The 21331-nt window shown below is 36.8% G+C and overlaps 1 protein-coding gene and 1 pseudogene across 1 annotated transcript in view; one reads left to right on the top strand and one right to left on the bottom strand.

Annotated features, from left to right (window-relative positions):
- WDR36 (WD repeat domain 36) overlaps positions 1-10060 on the top strand; it is a 38728-nt gene extending 28668 nt beyond the window's left edge. The window contains exons 17-23 of the mRNA XM_008538625.2: positions 1620-1727; positions 3126-3223; positions 3620-3765; positions 6163-6282; positions 6463-6544; positions 8192-8379; positions 9535-10060. Coding sequence (XP_008536847.2) covers positions 1620-1727; positions 3126-3223; positions 3620-3765; positions 6163-6282; positions 6463-6544; positions 8192-8379; positions 9535-9684 — 892 coding nt within the window. The 3' untranslated portion in view covers positions 9685-10060. The remainder of the gene's footprint in view (positions 1-1619; positions 1728-3125; positions 3224-3619; positions 3766-6162; positions 6283-6462; positions 6545-8191; positions 8380-9534) is intronic.
- Positions 10061-18934: 8874 nt separating this feature from the next.
- LOC139075214 (tigger transposable element-derived protein 1-like) lies at positions 18935-20717 on the bottom strand (annotated as a pseudogene).
- Positions 20718-21331: the final 614 nt, after the last annotated feature.

Raw genomic sequence — 21331 nt, 5'->3', positions numbered from 1 at the left:
AGTAAGGACAGACCTGCCTCATAGGGTTGTGAGGATTAAATTAGTAGACTCAGGTGCTCAGGATACTTCTGAGCATGGAGCATTAAAAAACTGTTAACTGCTGGGGCCGGCCCAGTGACCTAGCAGTTAAGTTCTCGTGGTCTGTTTTGACAGTCTGGGGTTCACCAGGTCAGATCCCGGGTGCGGACCTATGCACTGCGTGTCAAGCCATGCTGTGGCAGGCATTCCACATAAAAAGTAGAGGAAGATAGTCACAGATGTTAGCTCAGGGCTAATCTTCCTCAAAAAAAATGTTAACTGCTATTATTTTTTTCTTGAAATAATTTGTTTTATTTAATGTAGATTCTGAATTTCAGTCATTTTGCCATGCCTTCCCATGGATAATTTATTGGTTTCAGTGAATCAAGTAGTTTTTAAAATAGCTGTGATTACTGTTTATACTGTGTATACTCCACTTAAAGTATACAAAGTATTTGCAGTCTTAGCCAGCCCAAGAAGCCTCTCCTGCAGGATGCTGCTGTTTTAGGCTTTTCTCTTTGCTCCTTAAATCCACTTTGTTTCACTTCCAGCTGCCACCATCCTAGTGGCAGGTCTTCATTGCTTGTTAGATAACTACTACCATAATCTCACTATTCTTCTTGTTCCAATAATATATTCTATATTCTGATGACAGATTTTCTTATGAGAGTGAAGATTACACCACTGTCTTCTCAAAAGCCTTTAGTGACTTTCCACTGATGGAAAGATAAAAACAAACTCATTGTTTGGTGTTCAAGACTCTGGACGCAGCTTTATGCTTGGCAGCAAACTATGCTCTTCACTAGACCCAATTGTATTTTCCCTCACCTTGCCTCCACATTTCCCTCTGCTAGGAAATGCTTTTTCTACCATCAACATCCATTGAAATCTTGTCCATTTGTAAGGTTCATCTCAAAAATTGTGTTCTCTGAGAAGCCTGTTCTGTCTCCTTCCTGGGTGTGATCACTTCCCCTTTCTCCCCAACTTTTCAACCCTCCAACATTTTAAAGCCTGTGGGGCTAGTTTACGTTAGCTGCTCTCTGGTTATGCTCTGTAGACTGAATTTCATATATTTCATGTATAGCATGGTTACTTTTTTGAAAAACGGGTAGAATTGGTCACAATTTCTTTCCATTACCATTCTCCTCTTCTTATTTACAGCCATTTTATTTTATTACTTTCTTCTGTTGCCTACACCTTTTATTATTTTTCACTGGAATAGCAAAAATACAGGAGAATATTGATAATTAGATTCATTTTAAATGTGAGACATCTTCAGAATTGTCCCAAAGTCAGTCTACCAAAATGACACTCCAGAAAAGCAGAGCATTTCCTCCTGTATTCTCCCTGTTGTTGAAACTCTTTCTCCAGTTAATTGGTCTATTTAGTATTCTGGGTCTTATTAAGAGAGATTATTTTCACATAGTAACTAAGTTAACAAAGCTCTTTGTAAGTGATGACTTTGTGGTGTTGGTGATTTAAAAAAAAAATGAAAATTTTCTGCATCTCTTATCCTTTGTGCTTTTAGCAAAAATATATTTTGTGAATTATATCCTTTTTGGTAGAGTTCAAGTACTTTAATGCCTTGATGCTTTTTCTAGCCTTATAGACAGCTTTTTGTTGGACTCAGCTCCTCTCAATGTTACTATGTCCCCTACCGGAGACTTTCTGGCCACTTCCCATGTGGACCACCTGGGGATTTATCTATGGTAAGTTCTTTCCTACAGTTCTGTTTTGAGTAAGGAGGAGAAGGAAGATGCTATTGTCAGAGAATCCACGTTACTAACAGTCACATAGTTAACACAGAGAATTAATTCACCCATAAGTGTATGACTGATTCAGTATCTGCTTGATAATTTAGTTAGCTTTGCTCAAGTGTGTATTCTAAACCACATGATTGATTTTTATCTGTTATCATATTTGGCTTTTATTTGCAGAAAGGATAAATGAATTTTAAACTGTTAGAAAAGGGGAGTCCCCAGCCAGGCTCTGGCCTTCCTGCCCCTACCCCACTATCACTTTATGACCTTGGCCAGTCACTTCTTTCAGCCTCCTTTATCTATAAAATAAAGCATAAATATGGGCAAAATGTTTTCTGAGATTCATTCTAGTTGCATAACTTCATAACCATGTAAAAATACTTATGGTGATCTTCCATTTCCACTACAATCAACATGTAAGAGTTCAAAATAAATGGTACATCATCTGTGTCTAGAAAAATTGTGTATTTCCTGAGTTCAGATGTCTGATTCTTTAAACTCATTATTGAGGAAGAGAAATTAATTCGTTTTCTAATTATAAAATTTTATAATTAGATTTTTATAATATGAAAGTAATTTCAATATATAATAGAAGTAGCATCTGGCCATCTTACTAAGTGAAATGGAGTATCTCCTGAAACCCATGGGGCTTGAAAAATCAAGATGAGAATAGTAGCTATGGGACCTCAGCAGCAGGAGTATATAGTACTGCTATTAAGCTAACTCAGAACTTGAGATTCCCATTTTTTTCTTTTCTGTTCCAGATTCATAATATATAGGAAAGAGAATCTGATTAGCCCACTTTAGGACAGGTATCTACATCTTGATTAGCCATCCAAGGCCATGGTGCAGGTCAGATAGCAGAAACATGGCCACTTAGAGGACCGTTCTACAGAATGGGAAATCCATGACTCTTCAGCAACCCCAAGGGTCTGATGAGCCTAATTGCTCTCTGGCTTAACTTTCTGAGTTCATCTTTCCTTCAGTTATAATTTCCTTAAATGAAGGTTGACATTTGTCAAAACGATATAAATATTTGGAGGTTATGTTACTTTATAAAAGTATTATCCATTTCTGACCTTGCAAATAAATACCTTTTTGTACCACATTAAAAATAAAGACTCTATTAATAACGTTTGTGTGCATCTTTCTTGTGATGACATCTATGACATGAATCGAGGCATTTTCAGATGAATACTATCTATCTTTGAGATCTTTTTTTAAGTAATAAGTGATTGGAATGTATGGCCAAATTCAAGATTGTAGAGATTATTACCAGTAATTGAAGTTTCTCTAAAAAACATATTTTTATAAATTTAAAATATTGCTTATGTTTTTGTTTCTCAGGTCTAATGTTTCCCTGTACTCAGTTGTTTCATTACGACCACTGCCCACAGATTATGTTCCTTCAGTAGTGATGCTTCCTGGTACTTGTCAAATCCAAGGTAAACACAAAATGGTAAAATAATTTTTGAAGTCTAATATCATAAACCTAACATGAGGGGTTATTGCTACTGAAGGCAAAGTTTAATGCCTTCAATCTAAATATTTTTTTACTGATATGAAATATTTTGAATGACTTCATGAATTTATATAAAAATATAATTGATGTGATATTGATAAGATATCAAATAATATACCAGTAGAGAATTGTTTTGCATTTGTTGATGGGAGTTGTATTTAATATGAGAAGATAAGGAAATGAAATAAGTAGAGTTTACAAGGTTGTATTGAGTGAATATGTTATGAAATACTGATGGATTTGGAATGAATTAAATTGCTTCTTAATAAAAATCTCATTTTGCATTAATTTGTTTTGCCTGAAATGTTCTTGTTTTAAGATGTAGAGTTCTCAGAAGAAACCATAGAACCAAGTGATGAAATGATAGAATATGATTCCCCAGAACAGTTGAATGAGCAATTGGTGACTCTGTCACTCCTCCCTGAATCACGGTGGAAAAACCTTCTTAATCTTGATGTTATTAAGGTAATACTGTAGTACACTTACTATTGGCCTGTAAAGACACACACTAGAAGCATTTTCCTTGGTAAAGATAGTTTCCCTACTCTGAGGGCTTTAGGAAGAACAGTTAATACCTAAGGTAGTAAAGAGAACAACATGTAGTTGAATGCTATTTAGTCCAGAATGATTGTCACAAGATTCTCTCTGTATATCGGCTTTGAGAGCACTCAGCAAACCTTTGGATATAGCAAAAGTGCGGCCTGCAGCTGCAGAGCTATTACAAATTGGATGTTTAAAATCCAGCCTCATAAACTGCTTTTTCGGCTTCTGAAACAAGAAAGAAATTGCTACCATAATGTGTGATATGTCTGTTGCTAGGCACTTGGGGACTAGAAGACTTTCACTAGTCTTTTTTATTAAGCTTCAGCCACCCTTTATCATCTCACGCCCTGCTCTGTCGACTACAAGAAGATTTTTAGAGGTTGTCATATCAAGTCCAGGCACATAAGTCAGTATGAACTGGGTACTAAGTAATGCTGTGACATGACAGTGAAAAAAACCTAGCCCCTTTGGCCTTGAGAAATTTGCATTTTATATGATAAATGGACACTTATGGCATAAATTAGTGTTTTTCAAAGTGTATTTCATGACCCCCATTTGTGAGTAGCAGAAGCAATTGAAAGGAATAGACTATAGTAAAAAATTTCAGAGGAGTATCTTCTGACAAGGGTAAGTGTTTTCTGAAACGTGATTTGGTTAGATGCATGTACTCACACATTCACCAGAGGCTATGTTTGTAGTAAGTCACATTGTGGGCTGGCATAAAAAAAGTGTAAGGAACACTGACATAGATAACTATGTCAAGATGTGGGAAGTATTTTTATAACTAATAACTTAGCACCAGAAAAGATATGTGTGTATTGGGTAAGGAAAGAGAAGTTTTCACATGTTAATTTTCCTCACAGAAGTTAAAAGTGCTTCTTTCTTCCTTGCTCACTCTTTGAGAGATTGGGCATCGGCGTAAATATTGTCTAGGAGCGTAGTTGTGAAATCTTTCCATCAAGTTGTCAGTCTGTCAGCTATAACAGGAGAACTTTATGGAGTAGCTTTAACGCAGTGCATTAAAATGAACAAGTAGATGAGTGTGAAGGGAACAGTCAGAATAATGACCAATTGACTGAGCTAAGTTTTTGGGCTACTCTGCTCCTTGCTAAAATATAGTTCGTTCTGCATAAAAACTTACATAGGAACCTGAGTGAATGATGTTTATGAGAGAAATATGCTACTGCCTGTAATGTTATTTCCTATTGAATGAAAGAAGTTAGAATTTTCTATATTTGTTCTGTGGGTAACTTTTTTCTACTCTTGGTTTTCCTTATAAGATTAGATAATTTCCAGAGCCCTGTGGAGCAGCTGCAAAAGCCTTTTATTTTTATTTAAACTCAGTGACTATCTGCCTTGTAACTCAAGAACAGAGTTAGAGGGTAACTGTTACTCCTTCTCTAGTCTAGCATCCCAGAGAAGGGCTGTGCTTATGGTGCCCTTGGTAGTGCTTTGTCCTGATTTCATGTAATAAGTTTCTTTTATGCTGTGCCTTCATGAGGCCACAAGTAATCCTGGCTTTCTTTCAAAAAGCAAGTCTCCCTAAGATTACAGAATGCCTAAAGAATGGAAGAGGAACAGCGTTAGGTAAAATTTAGAGCCTCTGATAGCAGGCAGTTTACCTTAGAAAGTCTCTTTCATCAGATGCTCCTGAGGCGGTGATATGTAGCACTGTAGTCACCAGAACTAAATTCTGTCACTGGGAATTCTGATGGAGGCATTCCTGATAGAATTTTACTAACACTGGAAATATTGTATAAATGAGCAGTAGTGTTCTCTTGCCTTTTACAAACACAAAATACTAAGGAAAAATAAATAAAAATTCCAATGGAAGAATACGGGCCATGCTTCACAAAAAATTTCACCAAATTACTTCCAACAGCAGAATCTTTCTTTTGAAGAAAAGAAATTTGAGAAACTGTTGAGCATTTATTTAAATTTTGCTTTTTAGCCCATTTTGTGAAAAGAAGGTCAGAATTACTTGGTCGTTATTTCTTCACCTAAATATTCCTGTAAATATTTGTGTTTGGGGAAAATGAGCTATGTTTGTCTGAGAGCTTCTTCTGAACCCTGTCATTTTCCTTCTGCCTTATGAGCAAGGCTGCTGGAGGGCTGACTCGGGAAGGCCAGTTTAAGGATATCTGTGGTATTGGTTGGTTGGGATTTTATTTTAGTTATTCTAATCTGAAGAAGTTTCATTCCTTTTTTTTTTACTTTTTGAAATTTGTTTTAAAATTGATTTGGAATTAAATATTAGAAATTGTTGGCAAGATAATTACCTACTAGTCTTTTTCCCTTTCTCATTTTTCTCTTAATCAGAAAAAGAATAAACCAAAGGAACCACCCAAAGTACCCAAATCAGCACCATTTTTTATTCCAACAGTTCCTGGCCTTGTACCCAGATATGCTGTACCTGAACAAAATAATGATCCCCAACAGGTAAAAACCAAATTAGAGCTTTCTAAGTATATGGGGGTGTGTTTTGTGTTGTACTTTTGTAGTTCTTTACCGAAACCTCGTTTTACAGATAGTAAATTAATGATAGCTTTTAATTATAAACTATAAATTTTTTTGTTACACTTGTGTTCTTTGAATAACATGTATTTGTTTCTGTTTAAGTCTAAAGTGGTAAATCTTGGAATTTTGGCTCAAAAGTCAGATTTCTGCTTGAAACTTGAAGAAGGACTGGTAAATAATAAATGTAAGTTAAATAATAAAATATTTTACCAAGTATCTTCAGCTTATTTTACTTTATGTGAAGAGAAATTGAATGAAATATTAACAGATTGTCAGTACCTGAAAGAAGATAGTAAAAATTTAAAAGGATTGAAGTTTTGTTTTTAATCTGAAGTAATTTTAGCTTTTGTATTGTTATGTTAAATGGATGACACTAAACTCAGATGATATTAATATTATAATGGTCTTTTGAGAACCTTTCACACTTTCTGTATGGAAAATTATATTTTTTTCTATTGTTTGCTTTTGTTTTTTTTACAAATACAGTTTGCAAGACAGACACTTTTGTCTTAGGTGATTTCAGATATTCCCAAATTATCCCATAAACAGACAATTTTAAAATTTTTTATTGATCGTGTTAGTATATTTAAACTTTGAAAGCTATAGGCTGTAGCTAATAATGATGAACAATAAGAACCATAAGCAATTAACAAAATCACAGTCTCTCTCCTGTTTGACTTATCCTCTTGTTTTCTATTCCAAGTGCTTTTGTTTATATCCCATTATCACTGGAGTCCACATTCAAAAAGTCAAAGAATGGTACTGATGGGCCATTGTAAATAACTGAAGAATAGCAGATCATACAATGAGTAACTTGTTATATTTATGGGGGTACAAAGAAGAGAAGCGCTTTTGTGTAGTATCTACTGAAGAACAGAAAATAAAATTTATTAGACTTTGTCATTGGTGTTCCTTTTCACAAAGCTAAAAGCATAGTCATTGCCACTGTAGTATCAAATGCCTTATATAAAAATAGTTGCAAGTGTATAGAATATATATTCATAGAATGTGCATGAAGTAAGAGTGCTTACGTCAGGGGAAAAAAATAGACTTGGCATGGATAAGAATAAAGTAGGGTCTTTCCCCTCATATATTTCTGTATTGTTAGTGTTTCTTAATGATCATGTGGTACTTTTATAATTTTTATTACAATAGAAAGAAGGAAAAAAAAATAAATTCCCCCACCTCATTCTATTTTCAGTGGCAACTACTATTAAAAATTTCTTGGGGCCGGCCTGGTAGTGTAGTGGTTGGGTTCACCCGCCCAACTTCAGCAGCTTAAGGTTCACAGTTTTGGACCCCAGGTGTAGACCTAGCACCGCTCGTCAAGCCACACTGTGGTGGCGTCCCACATAAAACAGAGGAAGATTGGCACAGAGTTTACCTCAGCGACAATCTTCCTCAAGCAAAAAGAGGAAGATAGGCAACAGGTGTTAACTCAGGGCCAATCTTCCTCACCAAGAAAAAAAGTTATATACCTTTATAGCCTTCTTATATTTGGATTTGTTCTGACTGATTTATGAGCTTCTTAAAGTGTCTGTTGCCAGGCATTAATTAGATTTTCTTGAACAGCCTTAACAGCAGGAAAAAACCTTAAATTACTTAAAATGCAAAAAATGTAGTGCTTTTAATACTTTTTATTGTATTGCTCTCATCATTTTTACTGACTTTTACTTAATTTGGTGTTCATTCTACTACTTAACAGAAAAAAACTAAGCCACAGAAAGCATTTCCTTTGCAATTAAAATATATGTTGCTTGGAGTATGAAATGAAAACTAGTTTCTTAAGTGAAGGGATTGGATAACTGGATTCTTTTTAAAACTTATGCAGATGAAGCTGCTCTTAACCTTCTGAAAGAATTAGGCCCATCAGGAATTGAAACAGAGCTGCGAAGCTTGTCTCCTGATTGTGGCGGGTCTGTAGAAGTTATGCAGAGCTTCTTAAAAATGATCGGGATGATGTTGGACAGAAAGCGTGATTTCGAGTTAGCCCAGGCCTACCTTGCCTTGTTTCTAAAGGTAAGTCTAGTGTAAGAGAATACTTCCAGCTGGCCTTCCTCCAGAGTAGTGTCGTCTGATACAACTTTCTGCAAAGGAGGCAGTGTTCTAATCAGCACTGTCCAGCAGGGCAGCCACTTGCCACATGTGGCTAATGTGACTGAGCAAGTGAATTTATTTTACAGAGATTTCGTTAATTTAAATTTCAGTAGCCACCTGTGCCTAGTAGCTGCCATATTGGACAGCTTTGTAGCTTTGTAGTCTTTTTTTTTTTTTTTTCTTTTTTAACTCAGCACAGTTTTGACTCAGCCCCCTCACTTTCTGTATCATCCATTTGATTCAATATACAAAGCTTTTAACTTTTTCAAGTAGTTACATTTTGGTAGTTTTTCTCTGATCATGAAAAGAAAGTCAGCTTTTATGTTTATTTTCTTGTTTTGTTTTGTTTTGTTCTACTGCTGAAATCAAAATATTTAGTTCTATCCTGGTTGAAGGAGTTTCAAGTGTTTTGGCAGTAACAGAGTTGCTTTTATGTCTAATATAATGGAGAACTCATGGTTATTTCAGTAGTGTAATGTATTGAAGGAGGTAGATTGTGCTGATTTTCAGTGATAGCAGATATGATTCTTCATCTATCCTATTAATACCCAAAATGGGGTTTTCACTTGATCTAATTATTTAAAAAGTAAATATTTCCATGGTAGCATATAGGATGAAAAAATAAAAATGCCAAAAATTGTTTCTGTATCTTTTCCCAAATTTGCTTAGTTCCTAAATATAAATTTACTTAAATCTTTAGAAAATAAAGCAAAGGACCCATCTGCCATTTATTACCAGTGGGTTACAATGGAAAGAGAAACTTAAAGAAGCACAGAAATATGAATTGAGTATTAGAACTAGGACCTGGTTTCTGGGTCTGTATCAGGACTGTCCTTGGATGGAGGAGAGTAAGGAATACTTCACTGCTACTACGGGAGTGACAGTGCCATGAAGGAACTCATAAAGAAAGTTTGACAGCAGAGAGGGAAATGAGAGACAGTAACAAGCCAGCATTTAAGAAAAAAGTATTCAGAATAGTATCTTTTGACATTCCTTTGTAAAAAACTTGAATCCAGAATAAATAGCTTTTTAATTTTCTTAAATTATATGTTCAACTATTTGTATTTTTCTTTTCAGCTACACCTTAAAATGCTTCCTTCAGAGCCAGTACTTCTAGAAGAACTGACAAAGTTGTCATCACAGGTGGAAGAAAACTGGATCCATTTACAATCACTCTTCAATCAAAGCTTGTGTGTTTTAAATTATATAAAAAGTGCTTTGTTATAAAAGTAAATTTAAGTGACTAAATAAATCAAAGACTTATATTGAATGAGTTCAGTTTAACTCATACCTTGTTTTCTAAGTTTCAATGTTAAAAGAAAATAAATGCTAGCATTTCTGACTAGTCAGTCATTCTCCACCTTAAATGTTAAATACTTTCTAGAAATAAAGTTATACCTGCCTTTTGTTTTAAAGACTTAAAGGAGTCTGCTCAAATGATTTATTTTCTGAGTCTCTTCACATCGGTTGCTTGTATATGACTTTTTTAGAATTGTCATCACCAGCTCATATTTTTTGAATATCTGTAACATATAAGAGATGCTGGGTGTTTCATATGAAGTATTGCTGAATTAAATTGAAAATAAAACTGATACATAATGCAGTTGTAAAAGTGCCTTCATTGATATGAAGTAAAAAGGTCTATTTCCTTCCTTGGTGGCCTGTGATGAAAACATGGATCATGGACTAGAGCTGGAAGGAGTGTCAGACATGAGTGCAGCCCTGCTGTAATGCACAAGAGGAAGCTGCTGAGGTCAGCTGGGGATCTCAGTGACAGATCCAGATTTTCTAACACTGCCATAGTGCTCTTTCCATTGTAGCCTTTCTAAAGAAACTTGTTCTTGTATTAGGAATGTGAGAGACACTTTTACAAGGCAAATTGCTATCAGAGACAGTTGAACAGATACCTAGAATAGGTCAAGGAAATTCTCAATTCCATTGAAGATATCCTCCAAAGATTTTTCTTCCCCACTGATGACCTTTTGATTTGGGAAGAAACAGCTGACTATAGTTTTCTCATAACTATTGTGAAACCAGATAGCTCTGGCAGTTTCTCATCATTTTCTTTTCATGGTTCAAGACTAGAGCAATATGTGGATTAAAAACAAGCAGTTCTTAAAAGCACAGTGCTCTGAAAACAGTTTTTAGTTTATACACGTAAGAGTGTAGTTCATGAAATGCAGCTGGTTGTATTTGAAAGCCAGGATCATTCTCATTAGGATAAAAGGTTTTACAGAATGATTTCCAGAAGGAACAGTCCTCACAAGGAGTTGATCAGTGATAACTTTAAATACCAAAGAGTTTTTGTTTAATGGTGTAAAGTAGGATTAGTAAACTGCTAAAGAAATAAGCCAATCTAGTTTGTACTGTAATTTTGTATTTCCTTTAGAAGTGTCTATAAACTTAATAAAACCACTGACTGAAATGTTAGTAATGACTTAAGTTCTAACTTTAAAAACTTTCTCTCTGCCCCAAATACTGTACTCTAAAGATAGGGCAAAATTCCAATATACAGTCATGTACCATGTGAAGATTATAAATAACTAAAACAAAAAAAATAAGAGCTCTAAACTGAAACTGTATTGCTTTTATAAATCTTGAATTTTCTTCTTTTTCAAATGAGAATACAGGAGTTGTGTGTTTTGTTTTTATGGGAGAGATCTTTAGATAGTATTACAGCATCATTTTGGCAAGTAATCTTCCAGAACCTTTGCTGTGTGTTTGCCATCACAGAAGGGAGGGAGAAAGAAATACAAAGGATAATTTTGTGTGTATGTTTTTTCTTACAGTGTGTCACTCTATGCGTCCTGTTTTTCCTTTAAATTTTAAACTATAAATAGTATGTGACAACATTTTACGTGTTAAAACATCAGAGACAGGTCTATTTTTGACCATCACCTTCAATCCCAATATCCTCCCTAGAAGTAACAGTGGTTCACTTTCCATCTGGACCTTTTTCTGTGAATGTATATAGATGTTATCTGTGCCACAGGAAATTAAATGTATAGTTTTGGTTTTTACATAAATTACATATATCATTCTGCAGCTTTTCTACTTGGTTTTCTATTTTTCGGTATTATCATATCTAATCTCTTTACTTTTTCAGTGTTCCACAATCTGTTTAGCCTATAATAGACACTTAAGGTAGATCCTTTTTTCTTTTTCCTAATTACGAACAATGCTGGAAGAACATCGTTCTGTATGACTCTTCATGTACATGTAAGGATTTCTCTGTAGTATATGCTTAGGCTTTGAATAGCTGGGCCAGAGTTAGCCAATTTTAAAAGAGATACTTCAGTTGGCTTCCAAGATGGCTGTTATCAATTTACAGTTTCTTCTCATATCATTTTTAAATTTTTTATTAATCTAATGGGTGGAAAATTGTTGTTTTTATTGCTTTAATTAAAAAGTCTCTACCACTAGTGAGGATGGGCATCTTTTCGTATGTTTATTTTAGACCATTTTTGTATTTCTCATGTCAATTACCTTTTCCTGACACTGCTCATTTTTCTATTGAACGATTTGTCTCATGGATTTGTTAGTTTTTCGTAAAGTTTAGATATTAGTCTTCTACGTTCATTACCAGTGTTTTCTCTCAGTTGGTCACCTGTCTTTAACTTATAGTATCTTTTTTTATAGATGTTTTATATTTATATATAGTCAAATTAATAGTTTTTTATGACTTCTTTTTCAGTGTATTCTGTATTTTCTTCTAAGATATGTCTCATGTATGCATCCAGATCTTCATCTGTAATTGATTTTTATGCAGAGCATAAGGTACAGAACTGCTTTTATTAAAAAATCCAAAAACCGCTTATGGAAGGCCATTCTTTTCTCACTGATTTGAAATGCTGTTATATACGTGCTAGAGTTTTTAGTTGAGATATTTGATATCCCTAATAAATAATGCATTGATTTGATTACAGTTTTCTGTTACATGTTCAGATTTGGTGGGGGTAAAATCTTCCTAATGTTTTTCAAATATTTATTAGCTATTGGTGAGCATATCTTCTTGAGGTTTTGATTTTGGTTGCACTAAATTTATAGTATTGATTTGGAGAGAATTACAATAGTATTTCTTTTCAAGAACAATGTATGTCTTCATTAAACAAGATCTTTCATGGGTTTCTCTTGGTTTTATAAGATTTCTGTATATAATCATACATTTTTTGACAGATTCATTTCCGGAGATTTTACTTTTGCTGCTATAGTGAAGTATGTCTTTTTCCTAATATATTTTTTATAATTGGTTATTGCTGTCATAAAAAAATTTGATTTTTCAAATTCAACACTGATCTATTTGACACTGCAGAACTCTTACTTTTAAAAGTTCGTCAGTATATTCTTAGAAAATCCAAGAGAATGCCACCTTCCGCAATTGATGAGACTTTATTTTCCATCCGGTACTCATATTTCATTTAATTGTTTTGTTAGGATTGCTTTAGCTATGATCTGGCACACAATGTTGATACCTAGAAGGCTAGCAGAAATTTTTGTCTTGTTACTGACTTCAGTGGAAATGCTTTTAATGTTCCACCTTTAAGGATAATGTTTGCTCTGAATCTCCGGTAGCTATCCTTTGTTAACGAAGTTACGTTTTATTACTAATTTGCTACTTTAAGAAAATTTAAACTAGAGGTTAGTGTAGAATTTTATCTAGTGATTTTTGAGCATATGTTGGAAGACCAATATCTTCTTTAATTGGTATAATTTAGTGAATTTTATTCAAAGATTTCTAATATTGAATCAAGTTTTCATTCCTGGGATGAACTGTTTAAGATGAAACTAGTGCATTTGCCTGTTTCATGGAATTGTCTATCCTTGATATTTTTTTTAAACTTGCCTAATCAAAGGGGGAAAAAGTCGTGCATAAAGTCTTTATTATATGGTGATTTTTGCCTATGTAATTTTTTCTATGGTTACTGCACTAATTGGACTTTCTGTCTCAAGCCAGTATTTTCCTTACAAATCATGACTTTAATCTGGATTTTCAAATTTATTAGTGTAAGTTATATTAGGGTTATACCTTTTTATTAATCACTTGCTTGCAAGCGACAGAAGCCCATCTCAAATACATGAGTGTCTGCAAAGTCCGGGGATAAAAATTGGCTTTACCTACTGCTAAATCCACGGGTTCCTTGGGAATTAGTTTCCATCTCCCCTTTTTGCTCCCCTCGTTATTGGCCAACGTTTCAGTCAAGATCAGTCTTCATTCCTTGACTCATCAGATATTTATTGGGTACCTACTATGTGCCAGAATCTTCTATTTCCAGCGTATAAGTGGTCAGAACCTGAGGCAGTACAGCTGCCAGCGGCTCTGAATTTACGTTTTCCCCTTACACTAATTAGATAATGATTATCTTTTAACAAATCCTGAAATAGAATCTCATTGAGCCTCAAACTGAACTGTAGTCAAGGTGTGATTGTATGGTGACATATTTAGGCAGAGGGAGAAGCCTGTGACAGCTCACAACCCAGTTTTCCATGACTGTGGGTGGTATTTGGAGACCTCTGGAAGTTTCCATCTGCTTCCTGAGGGGACCTAGGGAGAGAGCCCAGAGTATAGTGCCAGTGGTCTAGCTACAGAGCCACTGTGGCAGAGTGAGCCCTTACCGCATACCAGAGTGTGGTGGCACCATCCTAGCCCAGGGCCCAGTTGGAAGGCTGCCTGAGACTTCCAGTGCAGGCTAGGCAGGTTGGTGGTGGTGAGTGGAGGGGAGGATCTGGCAACACAGAAGGCTTTCACTTTACCCATACACCATCTTGGAAAGGAGAAGGGAGTGGATTAAACCACTGACAGGAAAGAAACAGCCATAGTAGAAAATTTGATCATAAAATTTCACTGAACGTTATTCAAAAAAGCCTAAACTAATGTGAAAGAGATAGGTAATTTTAATTTAATAATTTTGTCGTTGCCTCCACCCCTTGCCCAGCCCCCTGCAAAATCCAGAGGTATGAGGCCTTACAATGAAATTTAATCCGTTGTACAAAGAATTCTGTAGGGATTTTTTTTCACTGTCTCTACTGTATGCTGAATTTTCAATTCCAATTAGGCTAATTTCCAATTCCAGCTAAATTCTAAATGTCTCTAAAGAGGTACATAAGATATTCAATTCTTAATTTTCATCTGCAATTTTTAAAAAGTGATTTACACCACAGACATGTATATAACAATGATGTAATGGTCACTGTAAAAAAAATAAGAATGGCATAAATCTTAGACAAATAATTTTTAGCAGTATCATTTATTTGCTGTTATGGCCAGGAATGGATATTTCACATCAGCGTTTTTGGCTACGATTTTAATTTTTTTAACGTTTTTTGAGGAAGATTAGCCCTGAGCTAACTACTGCCAATCCTCCTCTTTTTGCTGAGGAAGACTGGCCCTGAGCTAACATCCATGCCCATCTTCCTCTACTTTATACGTGGGACGCCTTCCACAGCATGGCTTTTGCCAAGCGGTGCCATGTCCATACCCGGGATCCGAACCAGCCAACCCCGGCCAGCCGAGAAGCAGAACGTGTGAACTTAGCCGCTGAGCCACCAGGCTGGGCCCCCATTTTAATTTTTTCCACTATTTCTGACTAAATTATAGTCTTTATAACTCATTTATTTTGGCTCTCTTTCCCCATCTGAACTTTCCAAGTCTGGCTTCTGTCCCATAGCTCTGGTCTTTGTTTCCTTGCTCCTGGCCACACCCTGCTCTCTAGAGTAAATATTATGCAAGCCCAGTGGGAGAAGGAGTGGCAATCGAGGGGGTTGCCCAGCCTGAACTCACCTCACTGTGTAGACTGAGTCTCTAAGAAGTATAATATACCAAAAGGTGGCAGCTTCCTCAGCCGGCACAGTGATGGACTCTTCATTCAATCATTGACTTATTCATTCTGACATCAAATACTTACTTAGACCTACTCTGTCTCAGGTGCTGTTTTATGCTCTTGAAATACTTAAGGAAACAAAAGATACAAGGATTTTGGTCCTGGGGGAGCTTAATTTTTAGCTCATCATTCTTTTATATTCTTTTGCTTGGCCTTTTGCCTTTGCTATCTTTTAGAGCAAAGATGAAACAAAAGTTGTTTCTAAACCTTCACACTTTGAAAAAGAGTGATTGCTAGGAGTTTCTTCATTTCAAATGGCGCAGCATGCACGCATGTGCATGCATGTGTGTGTACAGACGGAAGGTCTCAAGTAACTTCTAAATGTACATGTATACCTGCATGGAGGAGAGTAAAATATGACCAAACATCTGCCTGCTGTTTCACTGCCCTTCTTGTTTTAACAAAGGATTTGATTACAATTTAGAAAAGCAATGCATATGAAGAGATAAAATAATTCAGGAGAAAAAAACCCTAGTCTTTCTTGGAAATTGCCACCTCTCCATTCTCTGGAAGAAATGGATTGATACTAGATGGTCAGATCTGGGGAAGTGGAGGTGAGGTATTGGCCTTGCCCTGTTAGATCTGAGGTCCACTCCCCAGGGAGCTGAGTGCCAGTGTTAGCTCTTGGTACATTGGACACGGTCTGATCCTACTGGAAGGTGGAAGCAGGGAACAGGATGAGTTGTGCATGTCTGTTGTGATGACAAGGAGGTGAGGTGAAGGCACTGTACAAGCAGACTGATACAGGTGAGGAAATAGATGCATGGGGGACCGTGAGCTTCTTTCAACCCATCCTTGTCCCTTCCCTTTCCTCAGTGGTTCATTCAGTAATCCTGTGTAGGGTTCCACAAGACGTTGCAGATACCAGCGCAAGTGAGACAAGGTGCCTGACCTCCAGCTCCTGGAGATGAGCCATGCAGGAGGAGAGACAGCACAACATCTGCTTCTGTGGAGCTAGGAAAGGCTGCATGGAGAAGAGGACAACTGCCATGGATCTTGGAAGAAAGGTGAGTGGGGCAGGGAGGCGCCAGCAAAGAAAGACAAAATTCAGAGATAAACAGGGAATGAAAAAGGTAATGGAAAGTCAGGGGTGGCTAAAAGCATGCTAGTTGTCACTTCTGGGGATATGTGGAGACCAGTGGTCCTTGAACTGGGTACGAAGAAAACTTCAACTTGTCTGCATTATCTAATGTATTTTTATTTAAAGTTAGACAAAATAGGATAAAATGTTAACAGCTGTTGATTCTGGGTATAGCTATTTATGCAGTTCAGTACTCTGTATATTTAATTGTGTTTTTTTACTCTATTTTACTTTATTTTTTACTCTTTTCATTTAGTTTTTCAAATAAAATTTATTTGTATATATCTCACCATACATACATCCATCGTGCGTACATCCTATTATGTACACAGATCCTATGTATCTGGCCAGGATTTTACTTCCTTCTGAAAGGTGACCCCTGGAAGCTACAACTGTGTTTGCTTCCTGAATTACTGGACCTTCCCAGAAATCCCCAGGCCCCATGTGACCTGATGATACTTGCTTGGATGTGAGTCCCTGCCATTGGCTCTGTGAGGGGAGTGGATGATCTCCAGGTCTGTCTCCTCTCTACACTTGGCTGATATGAGCTGGGACGTAGAAGACACATGGAAGTGGCCATGAGTCACCTGGTGCTTGGATGAGCCTGAGCTTCTCCAGAAAGTGGTAGGAAGGGCAGGTCTTGGTGGAAGACGTCCTCACCTAAGTGGTATGGTACCTGATTGAAGTTTCCCAGAAAGCATGAGGAACATTGGGCGGAGAGTTTCACTCTCCTTCAACAATAAACAGAAATAGTCCACTTGACTCCAAATGAACTAAATGGCAGAGACATATTCTCACATTAGCTTCTCTCTTCACCCTTTAACAGAGCCCAAAGAAAGAAATTACCATTCCCCTTCCTGCTGGAAAATGACAATCTCTCAACAAATAAACCACACATTGTATCACTTGAAACCAATTTTATCTTTTAAAAAAACTGCTCTTTAAAAAATTCTTCTTTTATGAAACAAAAGGCCCTTTTTTTTTTTTTTTAAATAGTTCTTATGGAGCAAAACCTCTGAACAGATAACCTTGCCCATGAGCGTTTGGGGTAAATTTAGATCATATGGAAAAGTGTCTCTCACGGTTTTCCCCCGTCTTCAAAGCACTCAGCCTGGTTGGTTTCCTCCTCATCTGCCACCATGGCAGCTCATTCCCATGCCTCTGCCTCTGCTTACGCTGTTGCCCTCAGCTGAACTTCCTAATTTGCTGTAGAGTCCGTTGCAATGTTGTGCACACAGCAGGTGTTCAATAAATACCTAATTGCCTGTTTTTCATAGAGTGATCCTGTGTTCCCTGGAAGTCCCTGAAATCCTTTCAGAGGCTCAGCAAAATCTTATGAAAAAGTATTTTCGTAATAAGACTAGGAAGTTATTCTACTCTTTTTGATCTCAGTATTTCAAATATAGGAAATATCAATAGATAGAATCTATATAATCAAAGCTTGGTGGGGTCCTTAATAATTTTTAAGAGTGAAGGAGTCCTGAGACTTACTGCCCCAATTGATTGATTAAAGAAATGTGTAGCTTCACCAAGATGTGGTAGCATATACTATGCAATCCCAGTGCTCATCTCTGAAAATACCTTAAATCCTGATGTGCCAAGATATGGAATATGAGTCAATACTACTCTCAGATCCTCTGAGAGGGCCAGTGGGACCAGGGTGGCTCTTAGGTTTTGAGATCCCATTCAATCTCAGATTTAGTTGGGACCAGTGGTCTACTGAGTTCAGTTAGGACTAGATGACAAACTTTGGACTAAGACAATGAAGGGATAAATCAAGAATGTTTAAATTGTTAATATAATGAAATATATCACTCTGGATGTTTAGAATCAGTTTCAGTTATCTTCAGCAAAAAATAATTTATTAAAGAACCTTAAGGATCTTTTCAAGTCTTTTGTGGCCTGTGGCTGAAAACCATGTATAGATCCTCCCAAGGCACTTGCATGGCTGATCCTTGCCCTGGTGCTAGTGTCCCTGGTGATTCTGAAGGCTGGAGGTCTTGGCCACCTCCCTCACTGGAATAGATTCCATACAGCACCTCCTTCTCCACATCAATGACTTATGCTTTACATTGTCATGTGGATGCATCCAGTTGGAACAGTCTAAGGCTCACACCTGTACCCAAGCTACAAGGGAGGTCTAGAGAGTGAGGTTCTGGGTTCTATGTTGGGGATGCAGAGACTTTAAGTAGGAAATTCTCCAAACATTGAAAGAGTGTTCACAAGTTATGTGGGGTCAAAAAAGTAGGACAGATATCCCCATAGTCCTCCCCTTGGCCATCCAACATCCACCCTTCTCCCATACTGGCATACCTTCGAGATATTGCAAGTTTGGTTCCAGACCACTGCAGTAAAGTGAATATCGCAATAAAGTGAGTCACACAAATTTTTTGGTTTCCCAATACATTAAAAAATTATTTTTACATTATACTGTAGTCTATTGAGTATGCAATAGCATTATGTCTGAAAAGAACAATGTACGTGCCTTAATTAAAAAATACTTTATTGCTAAAAAATGCTAGCCATCATCTGAGCTTTCAGTGAGTCATAATCTTTTTGCTGGTGGAGGGTCTTGCCTCGATGTTGATGGCTGCTGACTGATCAGGGTGATTGCTGAAGGTTGGGGTGTCTGTGACAATTTCTTAAACTAAGGCAACAGTGAAGTTTACCACGTCGATTGACTCTTCCTCTCTGTAGTACGTGATGCTGTGTGATAGCATTTTACCCACAATAGAACTTCTTTCAAAATTGGAATCACTTCTCTCAAACCCTGCTGCTGCTCTATCAACTAAGTTTATGTAATATTCTAAATCCTTTGTTGTCATTTCAACAATCCTCACAGCATCTTCACCAGGTGATTTAATCTCCACCAGGTGAGGTGGATTTAATCTCAAGAAACCACTTTCTTTGCTCATTCGTAAGGAGCAACTCCTCATCTGTTAAAATTTTATTGTGAGATTGCAGCAATTCAGTCACACCTTCAGGCTCCACTTCTGATTCTAGTTCTCTTGCTGTTTCCACCACATCTGCAGTTACTTCCTCCACTGAAGTCTTGAACCCCTGAAAGTCTTCCATGAGAGTTGGAATCAGCTTCTTCCAGGCTCCTGTTAATGTTGGTATGTTGGCTTCTTCCCATGAATCATGAATGTCCTTAATAGCATCTAAAATGTTGAATCCTTTCCAGAAGGCTTTCAATTTGCTTTCCACAGATCCATCAGAGGAATCACTGTCTATGGCAGCTATAGCCTTAGGAAATGTATTTCTTAAATAATAAGACTTGAAAGTCCAAATTACCCCTTGATCCATGGGCTGCAGAATGGATGTTGTGTTAGCAGGCAAGAAAACAACATTAATCTCATTGTACATCTCCATCAGAGCTCTTGGGTGACCAGATGCATTGTTAGTGGGCACACATATTTTCAGAGGAATCTTTTTTTTTCTAAGCAGTAGGTCTCAACAGTGGGCTTAGAATACTCAGTAAACCATGTTGTAAACAGATATGCTGTCATCTAGGCTTTGTTGTTCCATTTATAGAACACAGGCAGAGTGTATTTAGCATAATTCTTAAAGGCCTAGGATTTTTGGAATGGTAAATGAGCATTGGCTTCAACTTAAAGTCACCAAGTGCATTAGCATCTAACAAGAAACTCTGTCTGTCTTTTGAAGCTTTGAAGCCAGGCATTGACTTCTCCTCTCTAGCTATGAAAGTCCTAGATGGCATCTTCTTCCAATAGAAGGCTGTTTCATCTATATTGGAAATCTGTTTAGTGTAGCCCCTTCATTAATTATCTTAGCTAGATCTCTGGATAACTTGCCACAGCGTCTACATCAGAACTTGCTGCTTCACTCTGCACTTTTATGTTATGGAGATGGCTTCTTTCCTTAAACCTCATGAACCAACCTCTGCTAGCTTTAAACTTTTCTTCTGCAGCTTCCTCACCTCTCTCAGCCTTCACAGAATTGAAGAGAGTTAGTTAGGGCCTTTCTCTGGACTATGCTTTGGCTTAAGGGAATGTTGTGGCTGGTTTAATCTTCTATCCAGACCGCTAAAACTTTCTCCGTATCAGCAATAAGGCCGTTTTGCTCTCTTATCATTTCTGTATTCACTGGAGTAGCACTTTTAATTTCTTTCGAGTACTTTTCTTTTGCATTCACAACTTGGCTAACTGGTGCAAGAGGCTTAGCTTTCGGGCTGTCTTGGCTTTCAACATGCCTTTCTCACTAAGCTTAATCATTTCTAGCTTTTGATTTAAAATGAGAGATATGTGAATCTTCCTTTTACTTGAACACTTAGAGGCCATTGGAGGGTTATTGATTGGCCTAATTTCAGTATTGTTGAGTCTCAGGGAACAGGGAGGCCCAAGAATAGGGAGAGAGACAGGAGAACGGCTGGTAGAGGGAGCATTCAGAACGCACACAACATTTATTGATTAATTTTGCTATCTTATATGGGTGCAGTTCGTGGAACCCCAAAACAATTACAATAGTAACATCAAAGATCACTGATTGTAGATCATCATAACAAATATAATAATAATGAAAATGTTTGAAATATTGTGAGAATTGCCAAAATGTGACACAGGGAGATGAAGTGAGCAAATGCTGTTGGAAAATGATGCTAATAGACTTGCTCAACGCAGAGTTGCCACAAACCTTCAATTTGTAAAAAAATGCAGTATCTGTGAAGCACCATAAAGTGAAGCAGAATGAAATGAGGTATGCCTATATATATAGTCCTCCCTTGGTATCCATGGGGCGTTGGTTCCAGAGCCCCACCATGGATACCAAAATCCACAGATGCTCAAGTCTCTTATGTGAAATGGTGTAGTATTTACATATAACTTATGCACATTCTCCTATGTACTTTAAATCATCTCCAGATTACTTATACATAACACAATGTAAATAGTTGTTA

The sequence above is a fragment of the Equus przewalskii genome, chromosome 13, assembly GCF_037783145.1.
Source record: "Equus przewalskii isolate Varuska chromosome 13, EquPr2, whole genome shotgun sequence".
In the NCBI taxonomy this organism is placed as follows: domain Eukaryota; kingdom Metazoa; phylum Chordata; class Mammalia; order Perissodactyla; family Equidae; genus Equus; species Equus przewalskii.
Note: the sequence above shows the minus strand (reverse complement) of the source record. Positions and strands in the feature narration are given on the sequence as shown.